Raw genomic sequence first — 24126 nt, 5'->3', positions numbered from 1 at the left:
TGTACTGACCGTGACCTCCATTCCCTCTTCCCCCTTGTGCCGCTTGGGAGGGGAAGGTAGTAAAGATAATGTTAAGCCCAGGAAAAGGGAGGGGTGGGGGGAAGTCATCTTGTTCCCTGTCTCATTCTCCTGCTAGTTTTAGTAATAAATGAATAGTTTTCCCAAGTCGAGTCTGTTTTTGCCTGTAACAGTAACTTTAAAGATTTCTCCCTGTCCTTATCTCAAACCTCGAGCTATTTTTCTTACATCATCTCCCCCTATTCTCTCGGAGGGTGGGGGGAGTGATAGAGAGACTGCGTGGTCTGGTCCCGATTGGGGCTGAACTACAACACTAGGTCACACAATTATACCTGTATTGTGCAGAGTTTAGTATAAGTAAGTCGATCTCTCTGGCAGGGACCACAGATAAACAAGCAGAATCTCTAGATTCTGCCGAAGTCCACAACCACATCAATTGCCAAAATCCACGACCAGATCAATACCCCAGGAGGATGAGCTCTGTTTGCAGCCAGAAAAATCATCATCTTGGGCACCTCAGAGTGCTGACTCTACACTATAACCTGAGCCAAAGCCTGATTGTGTTTAATTTATTGGAGACCATGATTGGGCAACAATGTAAAGAAGTATGACCTCGCTTTTGCTAAGTTTTAGACTGGTTCTGCAAAACAAGCTATGTTGTTCTTAGCTCATGAAATGCATGCAGTACTGATCAGACTTTCTTATTTTTCATGTTTTAGTGGGAGGCAGCAGCATTTTGGCAATTTTCCTTAGTGGAAGAGGAAGGAAAATAGCGAACTGGGAAGAAAAAAAATGCCAACCCACTATTAGAGTTACAGTTGGTTGCGTATCAACAGTGACAGCTGAATACAAGTGCGTGCGTTTGAAGAAAATAGTTCCAATAGGAAAAAGTGAGACACATAGCAGCATGACTTACTGTATGAGATAGTTATGGAAGAGAAAGCAAGAAGATAGATGGCTATTTTCCAGACCTGACAGAGCTATCTAAGTGATTTTTCGTAGATCTTCCAGTTAAAATGCTTTACAAGAGTGCTCCCAAAATTTTATGCATGTTACTGAAAGCAGCAAGTAATACCTCTAGCATTTTCCAATCTAGCAAGAAATCAACAGTCTATCCCTCAATAAAGGTGAGAGAAAAAAAAAAAAAAAGAAAAGAAAGGAAGTTTGAGAATGGGTGAGAAACAGAAAGTGACAGAAACAAAGACAACAGAGTGTCTGCCACTGGGCAAAGAAAGAAAAGAGAGGAGTAATCTTAATTGTTGCAACCTCATCTGTAGTCAAGTTAAATTCCTTTAACTCTGTGTGACACAGCAATTTAAAAGTTTAAGCACAGACTATAGCCTAAGAAGAAAAGAAACAACAAAGATTTGATACTTACAAAGCAACAAAACATCTTGTTTGAATGAATAGGAACATTTTTACTTACCTGGTCTTCACCCCAGACTTGGTAGGCACGCTATAATCCAGCAGGAGAGGAAAACTGGACAGATGAAACAGAAATAGGTCTTTTATTTAAATATAGAAATTCCATCTTGGATTCCAGCAAACAATATAAGGCAGAAGGTAGAGGTTTTTTTTTCAGAAAGGAAAGCTTCTTAAAAGCTGTCACACAAGAGCAGAAAGTGACAAGATAGGATGGAAGTTGGTGATTTGCATTTCATTTCAGTAAAGATGGGTTCATGATTCTGAGAGTATTACTTAACTTTCTTTCTGATAAGCTATGTGTGCAGATGCAATATTCTCTACCCATTGATTACTTATGTGGGATAGCATTATAATGAGGTTTAGCTCTTCAAACAAAATTACACACCTCTTCTCTGAGCACTCAAGAACAGAATGCAAGCAACAGTCTTTCACTTCTCAGCATATTTTTTTTCTGGAAAAGCATTGGCTGTGCTTATCAAATCACCTTGGTACAAGAGTGTACATATATAATCCTGTATTTTCAAGGCTTCAGGAGTAACATGGAAGAGAAAGCAAGAAGGCAGTCAGGCCTGACAGAGCCATCTAAGTGATTTTCATAGATCTTCCAGAATCACACAGAATTACAGAAACATTGAGGTTGGAAAAGACATCCGGAAAGCATCTAGTCCAACCTTCAACTCAGATGGGAATTGAACAAGGTTGCATTACCACTTACACAGGTCAGCATCTAACATACCATGATATTATGCCCATTTATCTCTGCCGTTGGAGTAATCTCAATTTTCAATAGCCTACTGAGCTCCTCTAATCCACAGAGGATTGGAGACCCACTTTGATGGCCTTTTATAGAAGTTGTCAGAATAGGACTTTCTTCTAGCTGACCCAGTTACAACTTGAGTTTAGCTCTCTCAATTGGCTTGTGGCAGTGGGTAGCTCAGATCAGTTTAGCTTCTGATAGACCCTTCCTCACTCAAACCTAGCATCAATGGTGGAAAACTGCAGTGACCTGCAGAAGGCTAGCATGTGTTAGTGTTCGTGAAGGATAAGAAGATGATACATGGGAAAAAAAAAAGGTTAATGAGGAAAGCTAAAGGACCAGGAAGGAACAGATATTTAAATAAGATATTTAAATCCCCAGTATCAATTAGAATCCACTTCAGAGTCTTCAGAATGAACATGAGCAAATTGCAGGTAATAAGAGAAATATGAACTACTGGCATTTTTGAAAGACACAGTGGGGACAGAAGATGTATGAAGAGATTGGAGAGATTGCCGAACAATAATGTATGTTTTGAGGCAGAGGAAATCATTGTGACTTTCTGACCAATAATACTAATTTCAGTAACAGGTAAAGAGCTAACATCACTCAAAACCAGTAAATTTCTGAAGATTGCAGAAGAAAAGGAAAAAAAAAAAAAGGAAAAATTTATGAGAACAAAAAAAAATTGTGGCAGTTTTTCACTTAAAGGGAAAAAAATCACAGCTGTTATCAATTTGCATAGTGCTATTAACGTGAAAGAACAATGCAAAGTGATACTACAAAAGGATCCTGCCTCATGTCTATCTTTGATCAAATAACAAGCAAAATTTGGTGGGGATTTTTGAGCAGGAATAGATTTTTGCTACAGTATTTTCTCATCCAACTAGGACGTGGTTTTATAGCCCAATGGTTACTCCCAGTCTCTGTGTAAAGTCCTTCCCCAGTTTTCTAAACGAACAAGGAAGAAAGGCACCAGACACCGAGTCTTTCCCGTTAAGTCTCAAGTCAAACAGAAGGGGAGAACTCTCTTCCAGGCTGATTATGCCCCATCTTCTTCCTTTCATCAAGATACAAGGTACTAAGAAAAGTGAAATCTCCTGGTTTAATCTTCCTTATGACCTGTGAATAAGTGATTGGGGAAGAGATGGCAAAAGCTGCAGAAATGGGGGTGGCAGGAGGATTTGGAAGACCCAATGGAAGGACTTTCTTTTATATGACAGAACATTCCAGTGTAATAAATGTAACAGTTTAACATTGATCCAGGCCATATAAATATTATCTGTGACACAAAGTGCTATTCCATTTTACCTTGTCCTGTCTTCAGCCTTTTCATCGCTGCTTTCCTTTACCTACCATGTCTACCCTGTGCTTCCCTATGCAGAACTTTGCTACACATTTTTTCACCTTCTCTTCTGATAGGCCTCTACCTGACCTGCTTCCTTATTCTTATTTTATCTTCCTTTCTTATTCATCCCTATATCTCCTGTCCATTGTTCAACTGGAGCACTGCTATTGCCTCCTACCTGAAATTATGCCAAATTATAATTTTTTGAAGTAACTCTTACCTAATTCAACTGGATCATCACGGTAGCAACTTCATTCCACCTTCTTTCCCCAAATATTATTTTGGGAAGAAAGTTTTTATCAGAGGAAAAAGATGACCTCCTGTTAATGTATTTCCTTAGCTTTATCTTTAGCAGATCCCATATTTCACTGATGTTACCCTCAGGCACAGAAGTGCAATTGAAGAAAAAAAAAAGTCTTTCTTGGATGTATAAAGCACAAAGAAAGGATAGGCTTTTTTTTTTTACGTGGGGACACTTCTTTTGCAACTATTGAATATGAACTTCCCAAGCCACAACTTGCAGCTATTGCCCCTTTTTTATATCATATGATTTTACCAGGAGGAGTTTGGCTTATCTTAGTTACAATCCTTAAAGCTAGTCATAAGCCACTACTGCGTGCCCCTTGACTTCTTCCTCACCAAACCCATCAAGCCCATCTCTCTTCAGAGGTTAGTGCCCTGAGAGACCATCGTAGTAGTCTCACTGAACCACCTCCAATGTATCCACCTCCTTCTTGAACCAGGGGACCCAGCACTGGACACAGAATCAAAGATGCATTCTCACCAGTGCTAAGTAGAGAGAGAATCATAGTTCCCTCGCTCTACTGGCCACTTGTCATTTAATGTCGATAATTATACAGTTTGCCATTTATGCAGTGAGAAAGCATGATGAGTCATATTCAGCCTAGCCCTACTCCCACCCCTAACCCCCAGATGCTTTCCATCAGGACTGCTATGCAATTTCTCAGTCTGTACTGATGCACAGGATTATCCCACCTCAAATGCAGACATTTGGTTTTCATTCAAGCTAATGACAAAGCTGGCAAGAAGTCTGAGTCTTCTGAGGGCCAGTATTATTGCCACACTCAGCAATAGTAAAGCAGCCTCAACCACAGCTACTATTACTAGAAACCTGAAGTAATAAATGCTTCCCTTTCCATTTCCTCTTCAACACAACCCCACTCCATTTGTAATACTTTGTGACCTTCACATGTACTTATACATTATATATTTAAATTCAGAAGATGATTTTGACAACTCCTGGCTTTGTTACAAATGCACTTTTAGTACCATGGTATTTTCTTCATGACAGTACTCTTTTTCTTGAGATGTAACAAAATAGGGAATCAGAAATATGTTCCCAAGCTCAGTTCCAATGGTCAACTATCACCCTTAGGTAACCACAGATGTTAGCAGGATTTGTATTCACCTGTTTGAGGACAGAATTGGTCCCCTAAACAGTGTGAAAGCTCATATACTTCAAGTTCAATGTTCCTGTGAATTTCAGTATCAACAGGAACTTGCACTGAGGCCCATATTCAAACTGAAGGACCGGCCAAGTATCTGTGTGTCATAGTTTAGCCTCAGTTGGGGCCAGACTATGCAGTCTCTCTCTCACTCCCCCCAGCCTCCAAGAGAATAGGGAGAGAAAAAGGTTCAAGGTTTGAGATAAGGACAGGGAGAAAATCCTTAAAGTTACTGTTACGGGCAAAACAGACTCAACATGGAGAAAATTATTCATTTATTACTAAAACCAGCAGGTTAACAAGACAGAGAACAAGATAACCTCCCCCAACCCCTCCCTCTTCCCAGGCTTAACATTATCTCTACCACCTTCCCTCCACAAGTGCCACAGTGGGGAAGAGGGAATGGGGGTCACGGTCAGTTCATCACACATTGTTTTATGCCGCTGCTTCATCGTTGGGGGAAGAACTCCTCACATTCCTCCCCTGCTCCATCATGGGGTCCCTCTCACAGGCCACATTCCTTCATGAAACTGCTCCAGCATGGGGTCCTCCATGGGCTGCAGGTGGATCTCTGCTCCTCCGTGGACCTCCATGGGCTGCAGGGGGACAACCTGCTCCACCATGGGCTGTACCACGGGCTGCAGGGGAATTCTGGGCAGGAGCTGCGTTACTCCTCCCCCACCTTCTTCACTGACCTTGGCATCTGCAGCCGTTCCTCTCACAAGAAAAATTCTTCACAACAGGCTGGCAGACACCTCACAGGATCTTTTTACATCTCATTCCATTCACATCTCATCTCCTCCCCACTTTTTGCAGCCAGGCTGGGCTGAGTCGGGCCCAGTCGGCTGCCCGGCAGGAGGCCAGAGAGTGAGGCCTGTAAGGCCCACAAGGTTCGCGCCTCCCCCTCTCTGCCCCCTGCTCACTCAGCTCCTTCACATCTTCTCCTCTTTTTTCCCTGTTTTCCCCTTCTTAAATACGTTATCACAGAGGCGTTATCACGGGACATTCTGCTACCAATTGGCTTGGCCTTGGCCAGCTCGCCCTAGGCCCGGCCGAGTCCACTGAACAAAGGGGAGCAACTTCTAGAAGTTTCCTACAGAAGCTGCCACCATAGCCGCCCCTCACTAAATAAATCCAGAACACTGTGTGTGCACACAGACATCTGTATATGTAAACACAGCACTTTCTGCCTTTTAACTGATACTGCTAATTGATTCTTGCAAGGAATAACTTCTCCCCATGACAGATCAAAAAAAAAACGTCCGGAAGGACAAATAATTTTCCCTTTGGAATAAAACAGATTAGCACATAAAAGGAGGACTGAGAACACCAACCTTGGCAGATTTCCAAAGGAGATCAGGACCAAAACATTCATCCTTATGCTAGAAACCATGAGACTGAAAGGTTTTTCTGGTATCTGTAAAGCATCAGCACTGCGCTTAAGGATGAAGAGTCAGGTATCATCTGTGTTGACAAAAACGTGGAGAAGGACAAGAATAGGCGCCAGGGTAAGCCATGCAGTATCTGAACTGAAGGAAAGATAGATTAAATATCTGGCTGCCAGTTTTGCCAGTTGCTGAGTGCTTTTGAAAATCTGATGCCTCATTTAGCTGACTAAGGAGTGATGGAGCTGTACCAGAAATACAGACACAGCTGTTAGAGAAAACTGGAAAATATGTCCTGGAGTAGTTCTGAAAAATGTAATTCTTTTTCTCTATATAGAACATTGGTTTATTTTAAAAGATTTAATTAAGCTAAGTTTAGCTGTATGTGTCACCTGAAAATAGAGAAGACACACTAAAACTATATAGGTTAGCCCAAATGCGTGCAGACTAAAATTTCATGCACTCCCTAACCATCAGATATTCATGACATAGCAGAGAAAAACCTTGTGACAAAGATTGCAGAGACATTAAATTGATATTTGCAGATTATTTTTTTCCGTATCCCTACATCTAGAAATTAAAGTACTTAGCCCAAGACTGTGAGGATAGCTTTGGAATACTCTAAAATAGCTTCTATTGGCAATGGCTATAAGGATTTTCATGTTTGAAGGGTTTTAAGGCTTTCAAGAGCTCTATGAATGCCCCAAAGAAAAGGGGGAATAGCCTGCTTCCACTTCTGTCATCATTTGAGCCTCATGCCTAGAAGATGTGAAATACAATTCTACTTTATAATCAAAGGAGGGGTGGATGATTATTGAAAAAAATAGCAGTGGTGTGGAGCCAGTGAAATAACTTCAAGTGTTAGAATAAATGTGAGCTGAAAGGAGTAACAGGAAATCAGAGGCTTGTGAAAAACTGAATAATCAAATGCCTCTGCAAAGTGTCTCACAGAGGTTCAGTCTCAAACTGTATGGCAAGTGTGTCTATAACATCCTCTCACTTTCTGAAACCTTTTCATATGGTACCATTGTGCCCTGCATGGCATACTCCCATTGTCACTTGACATTTCAGCATACCACACACCTTCTGCTTCCTTGGGTTGCTTACTTCTATGTGATTTATTATAAATCCATGAAATCTATTGCGTACCTACTGATCTGTATCTGAACAAGAACTTGTGAGGGTCATTCAAGTAAAAGCAAGAAATCTGCTTATTTAGTTTTCTTGGCCCCATCTCTTCATTCCTGTGCAGTAGGAGAATAATTTTGCTCTCTGCCCTTTAATTCACATTCTCTGTCTCCATTCCTCCACCCCCAGGAATATTTCGGCCTCCTGTGTGCCCAGGGACCTCCTGTTGTTTTGGCAGTACTTCATGGTATGTCAGTATTCCAGAGGTCAGCTGAGGATAAACTGTAACTAAAAGACATTAAAATAGGCTGCAGGAGACAAAAATTCAAAACACCAGATCTATCATAATCTGTTACTGATGTAGCATCTGAGCTGGCTCTGTGCTTAAAATAAGCATCGAAAGTAATCTTTCAAACCTCTTACTCTGGTCTCCGTTGGCAGCCCCAGAGGAAATTGTTTCAAACCGTTCAGAGAGCAGCAATCCTGCCCTGGTCCTTGAAATCCTTCAAGCAACGCACACCCACACACCAGCATTATTTTCTCACCTCCTCCCTGTAAAAACAAAACAGAAACGTGAGAACAGTGGGCTGGAGATGGAGCTGCGGAAAGTGAAGTTGGAAGGATTACTTATGTAACACGCCCCCTCGCCCGCCCTTACCCACAGAAACACGAGTGAGGTAAACCTCATCCTCCCAGCTGACAAGTCAGAGCCAGAAAGTACCCGGAGGAGTGAAAGCAATAGAAACGTGTGGGGAAGGTGGCGATGCACTCCCACAGAGGAAGATGTCATTAGGAAAAGGCTAAAAACAAGTTCAAAACACCTCTAGCCCCTTCCCTCCCCAGCAAGACCCCTCCCCCCGCCCCTTTCCCTCCCCCGCCTTTTTAGCACGAGCTGCAGCCGGATCGGGACTCTTATTTCTGCAGTTCACCGCTATCTGACGGAATGTGGGTGCTGCTGAAAAAAATCAAGTAAAACAGAAGCTGGGAGCACGGACACGAGAAGATATATTAAGAAAACAGGTTTGCCACTTAACTCGGAGGAAAGAAGCTGGAGCGGGGTTCTTCGGTAACCCTCTAAGAGCCTTGCCGACAGTCCTTGCAGAGAAAAGTGTTGCTGATTCAAAAGAAGAGGAGGGATGGGGAGGAAAAAAATTGTGCATGCATGTGTGAGAGGGAGACAACGTGTGTATGCATACGTGTACATGCGTGCTTGTGTGTGAGAGGGTGTAGGCGACGGGTGGGGGGAACTTGATGTAATGTTTTTTTTCTACGAAAGACACGTGAATGCAATTCCCAGAGAAGGTCACCAAGCTCTGCCCAAGAGCAGAAGTGGTAGGGAGAGGGATGAGGGAAGCGGAGGGGGGAGGAGGAGGAGGAGGAGGAGGAGGGATTGCTATTTGAGAAGACCCTCATAGAAAGAGGGTGGCAAATTCTGTGACCATCTTTAAAGGAAGTTTTCTGGGACCTAGAGAGAAAGAAAGAAGCCCAAAGAAGGAAAATAAAGGGCTATGATTTCCTTGTCCTGTTGCTTTGTCTCTGGCTCCCTCTGCGTCTGGAAGAGTAGCCACAGGACACAAAGATGCCCAGCTGGTCACTGCACGCCCAAGTTCAGTTTAGCTGGTGCTTCTCTCCTGTTTAGCCCGACTGCTTTCTCTGAAGGGGAGGACTCGCAGGCCGACAGCCTTTTAGTTTAACCTGAAGAGTGTGTGCCGCCTCCTTCTGCCCATCCCAAGAGCTCTCTGGAGGTGGAGGCGAGGGGAGAAAGAGGAGGACTTGAAAGTGCCCTAGGAGCTCCCAGTGCTAAAAGGAGACAAACATTCCCGTGGACGACGCAGAAAGGACAAAGCCGACTGATTTATTGCTATTTTCCATATTTTATTTTTTTTCCTATCCTCTGGCGCACACCAGTCTTTAGAGACCTTTGAAACCGTAAACCAAAACACCAGCCCCGAAGCCCCAACCCCTTGGCTAGCTCTTATGGGAATGAAACACTCCTCCCGTTGCCTGCTCCTGAGGAGGAAAATGGCGGAGAACGCCGCCGACAGCACCGAGGTAAGGATGCGAGACAGAGCCGGCGCCCGAGCTTCCCCAGCCCCGAGCACAGATCCCTTAGCAGACGCAGCAGTAAGTGCAGATAAACTTTCCTGGCTCCTTCGGCAAGCCCCTGCCTCCGTGCCTGCTGTGATGTCCTGCATGCCCCCCCCCCCCCCCCCCCGCCCCTCCAGCCCCGCTCCCCCTGGGCAGAGAACTTTGCGCCCCGCTGACCCCTCCTGTCGCCCCGGCCACTTCCCGGAAGCCGTCGCTTTACGGCTGGTTGCCCGAGAAGTTGGGTGAACTGGGGCAGGAGGTGAGGCTCTGTGCACGGGGAAAGGAGGGCGTGTGCGGTGGTGGGGAAGGGGGGTGGTTATTTGTCTGAGGAGGCTGAAGGAGACAACGAACGTCTCTTGCGACAGCACCTTTGGCCGGCTCCGAGTGCTGTTCTCCTGACAGAACGCCGTGGAGCCTTTGCTGGAGTTGTTTGGGAGACTTTGGGAGTATCCGTGTCTCTGCAGCATCCTCGGTATTGCCAAGCAGAGCTACCCGAGGCGGGCGTGAAGGGCAGGAAGAGTCCGTTTCAATTCCGCCTTGCGCCCGGCTGGCCTGAGCAGTGCCCGTAATAGCTTTGCATTGCCTTCGAGCCGAGGGGGTGCCTGCGAGCTCTCAGGTTTTCTGCCAGAAATCGCACCCCTCTCCACCCTCCCTCCCCCCCCCCCCCCCCGCCCACTTTCGGTTTCCTCAGCATTCCCGTCTTTGCAACACTGGGGTTTGAGTAGCCCTTGTTTACTTGCCATGGGCTGTCTTGACCTCACTGAGACTTCTCAAGGGATGCAGCAGTGTGCAAAGTCTCAGGTCTGGAAAGGCAGAAGGTTGCAGGATGCAGTCCCAGCTTCTCTGAGGGCATGTGAGGAGACAGGCAAAAGTGCGAGTGTGTGCCAAACTCACCTTTTCTATTAATAGACCGTGCCTAGCACTCTGACTGAACGCTTAACGTGATTAACTGATACGCAGCACAGCTATGTACAGACTCCCGTGGACATTACACCCCAACTAACTTCAACAGCTTTGCCTTTACGTGCAAGGGCAGCACTGTCCCTCGTCCCCAGTTGCCCTGCAGAGGTAATAAAAAAACCTACCACTTTGGTGTGAGTGAGCAAATGATTATTTCCTCCTTTATTCTTCCGCTGTTTCTGCCAAATGTCTACTGGGAGGACTATCTGAAAGGAGGAGTTGTACTACTCCTTTGTGAATTCCACATTTTCCTTCCTAATAGTACTCTCAGTGCTTGACCTTCATAAATATGGCTCCTTTGCCATGCCAGGTAAGGAGCAGAATTTTCTTAATGTAATGTAAGCACTAGATCAAATAATATGCCTGCTATTGCATTACAACCTTATAGAGTACTGTTTGCAGAAGAGGCTTCTATAAATAGCAAGAGGTCTGGCTGCACATCTGTAAACTGTGGTAGTACTGGCAGCATGTGTTGCATTAAAGGTCCCAGGATCCTGGACAGTATTGCAAGGAGAAATGTACAAGCACAGCCAGTTCCTTTCAAAGCCATTTTTTTTCAATTGAAATTGTCTTTAGGTAGGGAAAATAGGTGAAAGGAGCTCTCTAAATATTCCTTTTCTATTTCAATTCACTATTAGTGCATTTTTTGTTGTTTTGGCACCTTTGTCTTTCTGCTTGTGCAATGCTGCACGCACTGCAGTGTCATTTTATGGAGAAGGTTTTCTTAACAATGACAGTTTCATTCTAATGCTGCATACAGGTTAGGAGAATATTAAAATGCTGTGCTCCTTCTCCTCAGAGTATCAGTCAGTAACAGATTTGTGAAATTAGAGTGAAAATATTGCAGATTGGGCATATCCTGCTGCACTTCTGCCTTAAGAAAATTGGAAGGGATACATTCATAACACCTGCCAAGATATTTTCTATTTTATTAATTTTCATGTTTATGATGTTAAGATATGTACTGAGAGAAGTAGTTTGCATACATGCAGACTTAGAAGTGTACCAAGCAAAATATGCCAAGACACTTGACGCTCTTTTACTCTTCAAGCATCTGTATTTGGCAAAGTCATATGATACCAGATTGACCTTCAAACCTGTATTTCTTTAACTTTCATCTGAAGTTAGCAAATGTTTTGTGACAGAAGGAATACAGGACAAAGCAGCTCAGTTCTGCACAGTGTCAAAGAAAATTAGGAATTGGTATAAATTTCCTTCATATGAAACCAATGGGGTATCATTAATACATATTATTCCACACTCACTAAATTTCTTAAGTACTTGGATGCCATGGTGATAGGTGTAATGTAAAAAACGTCATCTGTAATTAAGAGTAAAACATTTAACAAATAGTCAAAATGCCCAACTCCCAAATTGTTCCAAAAACCTTCTGGTTCTTACTCTGATTTGAGACAGTTACTTATGTTACAGCATAGTAAATTTTTAAATTTCTTTTAAAATCATAGAATAGTTTGGGTTGGAAGGGACCTTCCAACCAAAGATGACCTTTAAAGGTCATCTACTCCAACCCCCCTGCAAGGAGCAGGGACATCTTCCACTAGATCAGGTTGCTCAGAGCCTCATCCAACCTGGCCTTGAATGTTTCCAGGGATGGGGCATCTACCACCTCTCCAGGCAACCCATTCCAGTGTTTCAACATTCTTATTGTAAAAACTCTACCACAACTAAGAGCATTAATCAAACTTTTGGTCAAATGTGGTAAGTACGCTGTTTCAGTAGTTGAGCAGATTAAAAAATATATTAAGACAAAGAACGTGGACACTATGAGAATCTTTTGGTGACCATAGCTCTAGCTCATTAGCCTAAAGAGCTTAAAGAAATATGACAACTAATACAGACAAGGGAAAACCAAAGCCACGGTAAGATAATAGTCATTGTTTCCTCAAACAAGAACACAAAATTGTAGAAAAGCAAGAGCTCACTAGCATTACTTTCCTGTCAAGAAAGACACCGTGTGTTACCAGTAAACTTATAGAAGTGTGCTCCTGTAGGACCAGATTGTACGGACATTTACATTACTGGTATCCCCATAGCCTTATATCTTGATATAAAACATAGTTAAGTGAATGGAAGTGTTGCCACAGGTGCTGTTGGGTCCTGCATCAGGCTCAGGATAGTTTTTTAATTCTATTGTACTGATAACAGTCTCATATCAGTCAGTCTTCCAAAGTTTAAGTGGAACCAGTGTTTTTTTCTATCTGTTTATAGGAGCCTGAGAGTACACAATGCTTTGTAGAAAAGTAGAAGTCATGGGGAATAAAACCATAACTCTCTTCTATTTAGAGCCTCACTGAGGGCCATAGGGATCTCACTAATAGGAAGCTTGCTGGAATAGTTTTGGATCCGTATTTGGAGTGCACAGGGGAAAAACATATTCAGTAATCTTTATTCTCCTTGGCCATCCCATGAATTCCAAGAGAAGTTCCATTGGCACAAAATCTGTAGAATCTCTCCTCAAGATATAAAAATGAACCTCTGTATCTTTAGTCATGAAAGAAGACTTGTCTAAATAAAACAGATCCAGAACTGAGTAATCCAGAAATAATTAAAGGCACTCAGAAGGCAAAGTGAAAGAGAAAATGTTCTTTGTAGAACATAAGCACAAAGATTCTGCAAAATTAATGGCGCTGACCTGCTGTAGGTTTTGGTTTCTGGATCTTTTTATTTTAAATATATTAAATGGAAGCTATATTAATAGTAGGCTTGATATCAGTGATGGGAAACAAATTGAAAGAAGTGAGATTTCGGAAGAAGTGTGCCTGAATGTAGCTTGGTGAAGGGAATAGCACAAAGTGCCAGGGTTTATGTGCACATCCAGCAGACGTACACATCTACACGTAATGGGTTAGTCACTGACTGAAACAATTCTGGAACCTGAAAATGGGCTGGTTTTGTACGATGCAATTGCATAGTAACTTCATAAAAGGCAGTTCTTATGCTGAAGTCTTCACAGTATCTGTGATGCCTGTTTCGCTGCTAAGAATAGAGACATTAGGTAATTTATTAATGAAGCAAACTATAGTGCTCCTTGAATGTCCTGTTATACAAAACTTAAGTTTTGGTTAGGAAAAAAAAAATCTTTTGAAGATTTGGAGTAACAGGTGTAATAGACATACTTCCCCACGCAGATTAATGTAACTGGTGCAGTATAATAAGATCCAGGTCTGTGAAAGTAACTAGTCTGTTATCAGAAGTAGGGAGAATACAATGTGAAATCTAGCCATACCACTGCTGAGGGGAGAAGAGAATATGAAATCTGTTAAAATCATGAGCTTATCTTTGTGATTCATGAGTAGGAAGTGGGTTTTCTCCTTAGTAAGCTATCCAAGGACAAATGAGCAGAGGCGGAGAGAGAGTGTACCTAACAGAGAACAGTGGACTGAATTTATTCAGTAAATGTTAAGTTTTGTTTCTGGCTGTTACACTGGATGATCTTGGAGATATAATTTAATCCCTCTGAGCTTTCCCATTTATACTATTGAATTCCGTGATTTACTGGTGAAAGATGATGTAGAAGATTATTATTTGGTGTTATTAAATCACTTAGAACACCATATATGAATTAACATGAGTGGGTGGCGTTTACTCAAGAGAGAGACAGCACTGCTACGTGCTGTACTTCTTGGGCTAGCAGAAGTCACAATAGATCTGTTGTGGTGTCAGATAGCTAGCTGAAGCAGCAGGTTGTGTCATACCTTTCAGCCTCACTGAGTGGTGTGCTGCATGCTGTCACATAACTTTGAACAGGAAAGGTTGTCTTAGCTGGTGTGTACAAGTAGCGTAGGTGAGCTATAGAGACCAGACCAGTGGCCCATTCTCTACATGTTTTGCATTGCTGACGAGGCAGTCAGAAAGCTGACCCATGGTGTCAGTGAAGGATCTTTCACCGTGGATGTAGTCAAATTGCCAAGGGCTGTAAAGGCAGCTCTGAGTTAAAGCAGGGAGTATTCAACTTCACCACATTTTGATCCTGTACAGTGCTCCCACTATGACAAAGTAGCTTAGGCTAGTAACCAGGCCGTTCTTATATAGTCACGGTGGCTTTTGGTTTCTAGTCAATTCAGGAGTGGGGAGCAGAAATATGGCTCTGAGCCATCTTCTGTCAACTTCAGCTGTGCAGAATATTAATTTAGCTCAGCTGAAGATCTCAGTGTAGTTAAATGCATTCCATTCATTTCTCAGATTTAATACTAAAAGTTCAAGACATTGGCCATAATATTTTGGCCCCAGTGAAGAAATAACTTTTGCTTGGCATTAATAATATCGATAGGATCAAAAACCATTTATGTTTAAATAAAGAGTAACAGCAATTATTCAAAGCAGTTTCAAGGTAAAGATATCTTAGTGTGGATCATCCTTTGCCAGCATAGGGTTGTTCTAGTGAACAGCATTTTAGTATCAAGATGACTACTATTTTTTAGAAAGGATATGGTTTATCTTGGTGACATCATAGGCCAGATCATAATGTGTCATTGTGGCAATGCTAAAAGAGGTTCCCTGCTAGTGAGCACTTTGCATGGAAGTTGCCATAATAACTCTTTTTCCACCTCAGTCTGTGAAAGGCATCAAATTATTCAGAGAAGAGTGCAAGAAATTCTATAGATGACTGTCGTAGTTTAGCCCTGTTCAGGACCAAACTACGCAGTCTCTCTCTCACTCCACCCACCCTCCAAGAGAATAGGAAGAGATAATATAAGAAAAAAAGGCTCAAAGTTCGACATAAGGACAGGGAGAAAATCCTTAAAGTTACTGTTATGGGCAAAACAGACTCAACATGGAGAAAATGATTCATTTATTACTAAAACCAGTAGGATAACGAGACAGAGAACAAGATAACCTCCCCCCACCCCTCCCTCTTCCCAGGCTTAACATTCTCTCTACTACCTTCCCCTCCATGAGCGGCACAGGGGGGAAGAGGGAATGGGGGTCGCAATCAGTTCATCACACATTGTTTTATGCCGCTGCTTCATCGTTGGGGGAAGAACTCTTCGCATTCCTCCCCTGCTCCAGCATGGGGTGCCTCCCACGGGCCACAGTCCTTTGTGAAACTGCTCCGGCATGGGTCATCTGTTCCACAGGGTGCAGACCCTCCAGAACAGCTGCCCCAGCGCAGGCCCTCCACAGGCCACAGCCTCCTTCAGGCATCTGCCTGCCCCGATGTGAGGTTCTCCACGGTCTTCAGGTGTATCTCCGTGGACCTCCATGGGCTGCAGGGGGACAGCCTGCTCCACCATGGGCTGCACCATGGGCTGCAGGAGAATCTCTGCCGAGAGCAGCATTACTCCTCCCCCTCCTTCTTCACTGACCTTGGCGTCTGCAGCCATTCCTCTCACAAGAAGTTCTTCATAACCAGCTTGTGCAGATGCCTCTCAGGTTCTCTTCACATCTCATCTCATCTCCTCTCCACTTCTTGCAGCCAGGCTGGGCCGAGTCGGGCCCAGTCGGCTGCCCGGCAGGAGGCCAGAGGGTGAGGCCTGCAAGGCCCACAAGGCTTGCGCCTTCTTCTCTCTGCCCTCGCTCAATGTCTTCACATCTTCTCTTTTTTTTTTTTCCCTATTTTCCCCTTCTTAAATACATTATCACAGAGGCATTATCAGGGAACATTCTGCTATCAATTGGGTCGGCCCTGGCCAGCAGTGGGTCCACCCTAGACCTGGCCAAGTCCACTAAACAAAGGGGAAACAACTTCTAACAGCTTCTTACAGAAGCTGCTACCATAGCTCCCCCTCACTAAATAAAACCAGAACAATGCTACTTTTGTAATTGTTCTACCTCCAAGACGAAGGTGAGCTTAGCAAGACTGATTCACATGCCATCCAGAGCTTCACCCTTGGCCTAATTGTGAAAGATGAAGGCTTGTGCCTTTACTGGTACAGGCAGAGCAAAGAAATACATAAAGGTAAAAAAGCATTGAGCTTAATCTTTTCGTAAGATTTCGCCTCAGCCTTTCTGACTTTGTAGCAAAATTCAGTCCATTGACAGGTGAGGTGATGAACGGCTAAAAGGGGTGAATGATGAGACTGGTTGCTCCTTCCTCTGATTCCACACAGAATCCTGCTGCCTGCTGTCCTGCTCACGAGCTTTAATGCCAGCTTTATTTTGATCTAGAGTTTAGGATAAAATGAGATTGTCCTTTCCATAATTTTCTTTCTTGTTTGGGAGTAACCTCTAAACAAAAGAAACAAGAAGCACTCATCTCAAGGAAGCGAAGAGGAGATTGCCCACTGAGTGGCTGAGTTGATGGCTACAAGGGTGTCTTCACCATGCCTTCACAATGCTTCATAATGGAGCAACTGATTATTAATCACAGCCTACTTGTGTCTTTTCTGTGTTCTTGAGCAGGTACTGACTGGCTCCATGGAGTCTTTTGGCGTACTGTTTCTTTCAAGCTGTTGTATGGGAGCTGAGACAACTTTCTCACTTCACAGTGACTGTGAGAGGATAGGCACTGTTTTACTCATAGTATTTCAGTTTTAAGCTGAGATTTAAGAGGTGTAGAGAGATGAAGGATCATGGCTTTATTTCTTATAGGCCAGGTTTTTCAGGCCCCAGTTGTGAAAAATCTGTCTCAAAAAATCTAAATTTTAAAGGTATGCAAAATTTTGTCTTTTCCATAATCTGCATATTTCTAAAAATAGAAACTTAGTTTGAAAATCTGGAATAGAAAATCTGTTGTCTTTATTTTATTTAATCAACAGTTTTGGAGATTGAGAAACCAGAATTTGAAGTAAGGCAGGCTCATTTGAAGAAGCACTGACTACCAAGTTTGCTTTTCTGAAAACTGTTAAGTGCAGAAATTAAAGACAATTTTGCTTTGTATTTTGGGTGTGAAATGTTAGGTGATCATAAATAAAATCTCAGTGTCTTCACTTTCCAAGATGAAAAGAATATTTCAATAACAAAACATTTTCAAGGAAATTATGGTGTGAATAAAATGTTTAACTAAAAGTTTAGACAGAGACACAATAAAGAAGGTAAGGCAAATACTGTTCTCCTTCACTTAAGATATCCTGTCCTGCAGTTAAGACATGTTCTTGGAAGCTTGCATGTGTCGAGGACTGCATTGTACCTGGGTCTTTTCCTCCCAGAGTGAATTATTGTTTCAGAAGTAAACATACGCTGGTTGGGAAGCAGTGATATATAGTGGTCTCCAAGGATTAGTGTTGAAGTGTTCCTTCAGTGCCCACAATGCACACTTGGGGTCAATGTGGCATAGCAGTTCTTCTTGTTCTTTTCTGGCCGTACAGCTTATTTTTCATCACTTCTAATAGCACCAGAAAGCTCAAACCCCGTCTCAGAGCCCAGAATAATGTCTGAAAAGCCAGGCCTTCTGACAACAATCAACCAGTCCAAACGTATTTCTGTTGTGGACCTTAATGTTTCACTTAGAAAAAAGGAGAGGAGACCCTGCCATCTGTTTCAGTTTCTAGTTTCATCCTTGTACTATTCGTCAATCCATTGCCATGAAGCTTGTCCCCAGCTTGGGATAAAGACCAGCTACTGACTTGTTTTTCCTTAGTCACAAATAGGAAAGTAATTAATCCTTCCCATAACTCCTTTGCACTACTTCTATTTGAGGACCATATACCTCATGATTGTGTGCTATATTAGACATGTGCTATATTACCCTATCTGAAGTACAGGATATGTACTATTTGTTTTTTAACTCTAATCTTCGTTACATTGGGATCTATCAGGAATAATGGCACTGAGTTCTTTATAATTGGGGATCACACTCAGTGTCATTGCAGAAACACATACATGTTTGTTAGAAAGGACTTCTATAGAACATCTCATGCAGCCTCACAGTCAGTGTAGAGCAGTCACTAGCATTAGATCATGTTGGACACTGCCATCTCTAGCCAACTCTTGAAAATCTCTGAGCATGGACATTCCACTGCCTCTCTAGGCAGCCTCTTCCAGTGTTGCACAGATCTCTCAGTGAAAAAGTTTTCCTTATTATCCTAGCTGAACCTCCCAAACTGCAAGTTGTGACCTTTACACATTGTTATCTCATCTGCTACTATTGAGAAGAGTTTGCCTCCATTTTCTTTTTAACTGTGTTTCAAGCAAGCTGGTATTAGATTGTCCCTTAGCCTCCTTTTCCACAAATCAAACAAGTTCAGCACACAGTAATCTCTTCTTACGGGTGTTCTTTTCAGGCCCATGACCATTGTTTTATATAGCATCTTGCTTACCTCCTTTTAACTAAAAGCTGTGCAGAAATGTTATGAGAATGGAAAGGAATAATATTTTCTTAACTGAGAGAACTTTATAGCGGAAGACTAACTGACATGGACTAACACATGGATAGGTAGTGTCAATAAAGTGTATTCTCCAGAAATCCGTTGTGAGTGAGCCCAACTGTGTATCTGGCATGTTTTACTTCGGTATTTTGGGTTAATTTATTTCCTCTAGAAAGACAAAAGTCAAATCTGAAAAACAGCACTGCTTCTTATCCACAGTTTGCATCTTGTGTAACTATACAGTTGGAATAGCTGTTTCAGAAGGATATCATATGAGATAGTGTTAGTCATATCATAATATAGTTGCCTCCTCAGGAGTCACAGTGTTTTAAACTTAATTAGGAGTAGCTGAGTTTACAGACAGCAGGGGTGTTAAACAATTGTTAGGGATGCTCTACCTGTTGTATTGTTGAGCCTTAAAAAAAAGGTAAGGGCCATCATTACTATTTCAGTTCCGTTGGCTTTGATATAACCCATTAGATCCTCTGCAAACCTGAAGCAAACTGAGGATGTGAAATAATAAAACTGAGGTACAAGAACAGTTATCGGGCAGAGAAGACAAAAAAGGGAGCATATTTTATTCTGCAAGAAAGTATGTTGCAGACTAAAATTTCAGTTAAATCCTTTTCAGCTCTGTGTAAGTATGATGATCTCCTAGATTTCTGGGATTAGAAGTGGCAAATGTGAAGTTGCCCTCAAGTAAAAGCTCTGTTGTGGAAAATACTATATTTAGTCATGAGACAGAATATGCTTTGTAAATTTCCTGGAGATCAAGTATCATAATGAAATTATTTTGTGAATGTGGAAAATAGAAGGAAGGAGGGAAGGGAGGAGAGACCGAAGGAGGGAAGAAAAGCAGACAGGAAAGTGGGTAGGCATGGAGGGAAGATGGAAAGGGGGGAGAGTGAAAAGGAAGGAAGGAAGGAGGGAGGGAGGAAGTCAGGAAGGAAAGGTAGGGAAATACAGTCATTACCAAGAGAAGCTGCTCATTTCTGTAAAAGCAGGAACGGTAGAAATATATACTTAAATTTACTGTCAATAAGTCATTTTATGTTTCTGTTTTCTCTGTATTTGACATTCAATTTCTGTCCTACTTTTCTAAGAGAAATTTTATTTAAGAAGATAAACTTCATGGAAGACAAAGATAAAGATTTTAAGCAAAGAAGGTGCTTTCACTTATTACTGAGAGATTTTAATGAAAATGTGAAACTATTCTTCTAGGAATTTCTTTTTTTTTAATAGAAGACATGCTTTCATCTAATCTCAATACAATTGTTTTATTGAAGAAAAAAGTCTCCATGCCACCTTTCTGTCCAATAGGTCTGTTCCTTTCTCAACAGAAAGCCATTAGTGCTTCTTAGTGCACATAAAATATGTCTTTGTCGTTTTTAAAGTGGAAGGCAAAAGTACTTATGCTTGCAAGATCTATTTCCACCAGGTAAAACTGAGTATTCTAACCATGCCTCCCAGAAACAGAGGCATTCTGATCTCAAGACAGGTTTAGCCTCGTGTAAATGCACCAGTTTCAACAGAATTATTTTTGATTTATATAGATTCAAAACCAGCTCATATCTATATATAAAATTATATTAAAAAGGATGAATCACCAGTCGTTTTGCTCAAGAGTTTTCATCATTCTGTTTCATGACTGTATAAAAATGTTAGGCGTATACTTTCTCCTGTCCCTTTCTTAACTGTGTTTAAAAGATGGGTCTGAAATTGCAAAAGCTTATTCTCTTATTAAGACAAAGCTTGATTTATATCAACGTGACTATCAAGAACTGCTTTTGAAATGTGCTATGTAGATATCTTGTAACACTATGTAGATGCCTTCTAACACTGTGTAGATGTATTTTAACAGGTGTCATTCAGAAACTTTGGGAGTTACATAAATTGCTGGAGATCTTTGAACACTTCAATAAATGTTCTATTAATAATGTAAGAAATGCTGAACACATTGGTTTGCTCATGTGTGTCAGTACCACTTGGTATGACTATTTATTGTAGAATTAAGTTCCATACTGGCAGAATATTTAAAACCATGCCTCATCTACCTTCTATACTATGGAGCAAAAGTAATTCCACTGGAACTAGTGGGATTACCTGTGTCTGTATGTTAGATACATATCCAAGTTTCTTAAATAACTGCTGAAAACACATTGAAGTAAATTGTGGTATTTGCAGCCTTCTTGAGAACAACCTGGAGTTGATGGGTATTCAACTCAGTCTCTGTAGTAGTTTAGCTCCGCTCGGGACTAAGCTACACATTCTCTCACACACTTCCTCCGCTCTCCTAGGGAATGTAGGAGAGATAATATAACAAAAAAGGCTCGAGGTTTGAGATCAGGACAGGGAGAGATCATACTGGTAGAGGCAAACCAGGCTCGACTTGGGGAAAACTTTATTTATTATTGTTAAAACCAAAGCAAAATAATGAGGAAGAGAATAAAAACATCTTCCCCCACCCCTCCCTCTTCTTGGGCTTAACTTCATTTCAATTATCTTTACAGCCTTCCACCACCGAGCAGCACAGGGGGGAATAGGGAATGGGGATTACAGTCAGTCCATCACACATCACTTTATGCCGCTCCTTCCTTATCAGGGGAAGAACTCCTCTCACTCCTCCCCTGCTCCAGCATGGGGTCCTTTCCACAGGCTGCAGTCCTTTGTGAACTGCTCCAGTGTGGGTCATCTGTTCCACAGGGTGCAGTCCCTCTGGAATAGCTGCCCCAGCAGGCCCTCTATGGGCCACAGCCTCCTTCAGGCATCCACCTGCCCCGATGTGGGGTGCTCCATGGGCTGCAGGTGGATCTCTGCTACTCCGTGGACCTCCATGGGCTGCAGGGGGACAGCCTGCTCCACCATGGGCTGCACCATGGGCTGCAGGGGAATTCTGGGCAGGGGCCACGTTACTCCTCCCCCTCCTTCTTCACTGACCTTGGCATCTGCAGCCGTTCCTCTCACAAGAAGTTCTTCACAACCAGCTTGTGCAGATGCTTCTCAGGTTCTCTTCACATCTCCTGTCCTCTCCACTTCTTGCAGCCGGGCTGGGCTGAGTCGGGCCCAGTTGGCCGCCCAGTGGGAGGCCAGAGGGTGAGGCCTGCAAGGCCCACAGGGCTCATGCCTCCCTCTCTCTCCCCCTGCTTCAGCTTCTTCACATCTTCTCTTTTTTTAATTTTTCCCCTTCTTAAATACATTTTCACAGAGGTGTTATCAGTGAACATTTTGTCACCAATTGGCTCGGCCCTGGCCGGGGGCAGGTCTGCCCTGGGCCTGTCCAAGTCCACTGGACAAAGGGGAAACTTCTAGCAGCTTCTTATCGAAGCTGCCACCATAGTCCCCCCTCACTAAACAAAACCGACACAGTCTCTTACAATGAAATTTCTCAGACAAGGTAAACCAAAACACTTAGTTTAATGTTTAATGGCAAAATATGAGCAAGAGTACTTCATTAGGCTAAATTTAGAGTTCTTAAGGACATATATGTTGTCCTTGCTATAACTGAGGACTAGTCAGTCTCAGAAGTACACACAATTGCCTTAACAGTCTGAAGAAAGATTATTATTTCTTTGTCAATTACTAAGTAGACAGATGAGAAGCTTGCCTTTACCAAGGTTTTTTGGATTTGGAGATTTAAGTTTAATTAGCTCCTTCAATGCATTTTATAAATACCATCACAATTTAAAAAAAAATTAATATCCAGTGTAGTTCCAAAGTCTGACAATTAATGAATTACCAACAAGATATCCAGTCACACTGATGCAACAGTTTTGACTCTATTTCAAATCAAGAAAATTACTCTACTCTCCATCTTGAAACTAAAATGCAAATGCAATACACAACACTAGGTCTGAATAAGCAAGACTATGCTATTTAATAATTCAATAATTGCCTTAACATTGTGATCATTTGTCATTTCAGACACAAATAAAAGTATAGTTCCTTAAACACACATTAATATGCTTACTTACAAAATTACTTATCATGTGTATATGTCTTTATACATGTATACACACACACACAATGTTTTATATTTACATAAATTCAAACTGCATATTTTGCTATGACTTTCATTTCTTTCTGCATCCAGGTTGTCAGTGTTAGTAGAAATGTGTCAGAGAAGACACTACTGTGCCAATGTAGGCTCATATAGTGTAAAATGATAAAACCTGGTGAAAGTCTTATATATACCACATCAGATGGGTTTTTTAATATATATATATGTCTCTGTTGACAGAGAAACTCTGTGTTTTAAAAGGCAGTTTTGTGAAAGTCCTAGCCTTTCATTCAGTAACATCCTTTATATTAATTGCTTTCCTCTATATCGGTGTTCTGACAAAATTCAGTTTAGTTGTGGAGAATATAGCCTTCAGTTTCAAGTTGAAATAATAAGCTCACATTTCAGATATAGTGCTAACAAAGCTCTAAAATAAGTTTAAATTCAACTAACTTGGTGAGCTGTTAGGAAACTCACAATTCAGAAAGGGAACTTTTAAAAATATTTGTTTATGTATAGATCACTTCCAAGCATTCGCAGCTTTGATTCAGCAATTGAATATAATTGGTCTTGTTTTCTTAAATTCTGTGACACCAACACATCTCAGAAGTCAGAGAATAAGATAGCACACTTGCAAGTCAGACCAACTCAATTAAAATGCATAAAATGCAATTTAGTTACTGTCATGGAGGTTAAACATTTTTGCCAGTAAGAATACATTGAGAAATATGTGAAAGCCTGGTCCTCAAAAATATTTTTTCTTCAAAACCTCTTCAGAAAATTAGGCACTGTTACTATCATTCCCTCTGAGTTACTCTGTTCAAGCACCTTTGACCATTTGTATAAAGAATGAGAACAGTTCTCTAGCAACTAGTTTCTCTTAAGTTATTAGCAATACATTTTCCATTTAGATACGTTACGGTAAAGAACATAAATATTAGTCATATTCTATAAAGCACCATTTACATTTTCCATGCCGTATGTTACATAAGTATATAGAGAGGCCCTAAAGGGCCTCTTGAGTGCATCTGACATTTTTCAGAGGTGTGACAAGGTGTGGCTCTGTTAAAAACACAGAGGCCACTGGGAATTAAAATTTCTCTTAAAAGCCACCACCACTTACGGCTCCACTAAGGGGATTGTGAGTTTTAAGTGTATAGGAAGAGTGAAATAACAACAGAGAATTAATATTTTTGCCAGAAAGAGTAAATACAGTATGCGATTCCTGTTTCTACCCATTTCCTTGTTTGGTGATCTCAAATAATGAAGAATAATAAAACCAGAAAA

The 24126-nt window shown here is 41.9% G+C and overlaps 1 protein-coding gene and 1 long non-coding RNA gene across 6 annotated transcripts in view; one reads left to right on the top strand and one right to left on the bottom strand.

Moving 5' to 3' along the window:
• Nucleotides 1-5283: 5283 nt before the first annotated feature.
• Nucleotides 5284-8755, bottom strand: LOC147602189 (uncharacterized). 2 transcript variants are annotated; one of them, XR_015260169.1, is made up of 4 exons: nucleotides 8557-8755; nucleotides 7951-8075; nucleotides 6349-6538; nucleotides 5284-5610 (listed from the first exon to the last, which is right to left on the bottom strand). It is a non-coding gene; the product is annotated as an uncharacterized LOC147602189 (long non-coding RNA). The 2 variants fall into 2 exon arrangements; XR_015260174.1 differs by lacking the exon at nucleotides 8557-8755 and adding an exon at nucleotides 8186-8289 and having other exon boundaries at nucleotides 7951-8079.
• PRMT8 (protein arginine methyltransferase 8) overlaps nucleotides 8425-24126 on the top strand; it is an 83674-nt gene continuing 67972 nt past the window's right edge. Inside the window, exons 1-2 of one of the 4 annotated variants that reach the window (XM_086759254.1) lie at nucleotides 8425-8547; nucleotides 9436-9579. In XM_086759254.1, coding sequence (XP_086615380.1) covers nucleotides 9505-9579 — 75 coding nt within the window. In that variant the 5' untranslated portion in view covers nucleotides 8425-8547; nucleotides 9436-9504. Of the gene's footprint in view, nucleotides 8548-8962; nucleotides 9580-24126 lie in introns of those variants that run through there. The other 3 variants (XM_086759243.1, XM_086759248.1, XM_086759236.1) reach the window with 3 other exon arrangements.

Source organism: Chlamydotis macqueenii, chromosome 1, assembly GCF_036417535.1.
Source record: "Chlamydotis macqueenii isolate bChlMac1 chromosome 1, bChlMac1.mat, whole genome shotgun sequence".
In the NCBI taxonomy this organism is placed as follows: Eukaryota; Metazoa; Chordata; class Aves; order Otidiformes; family Otididae; genus Chlamydotis; species Chlamydotis macqueenii.
The sequence above is the reverse complement of the archived record's forward strand: the minus strand, read 5'-3'. Positions and strand labels throughout refer to the sequence as shown.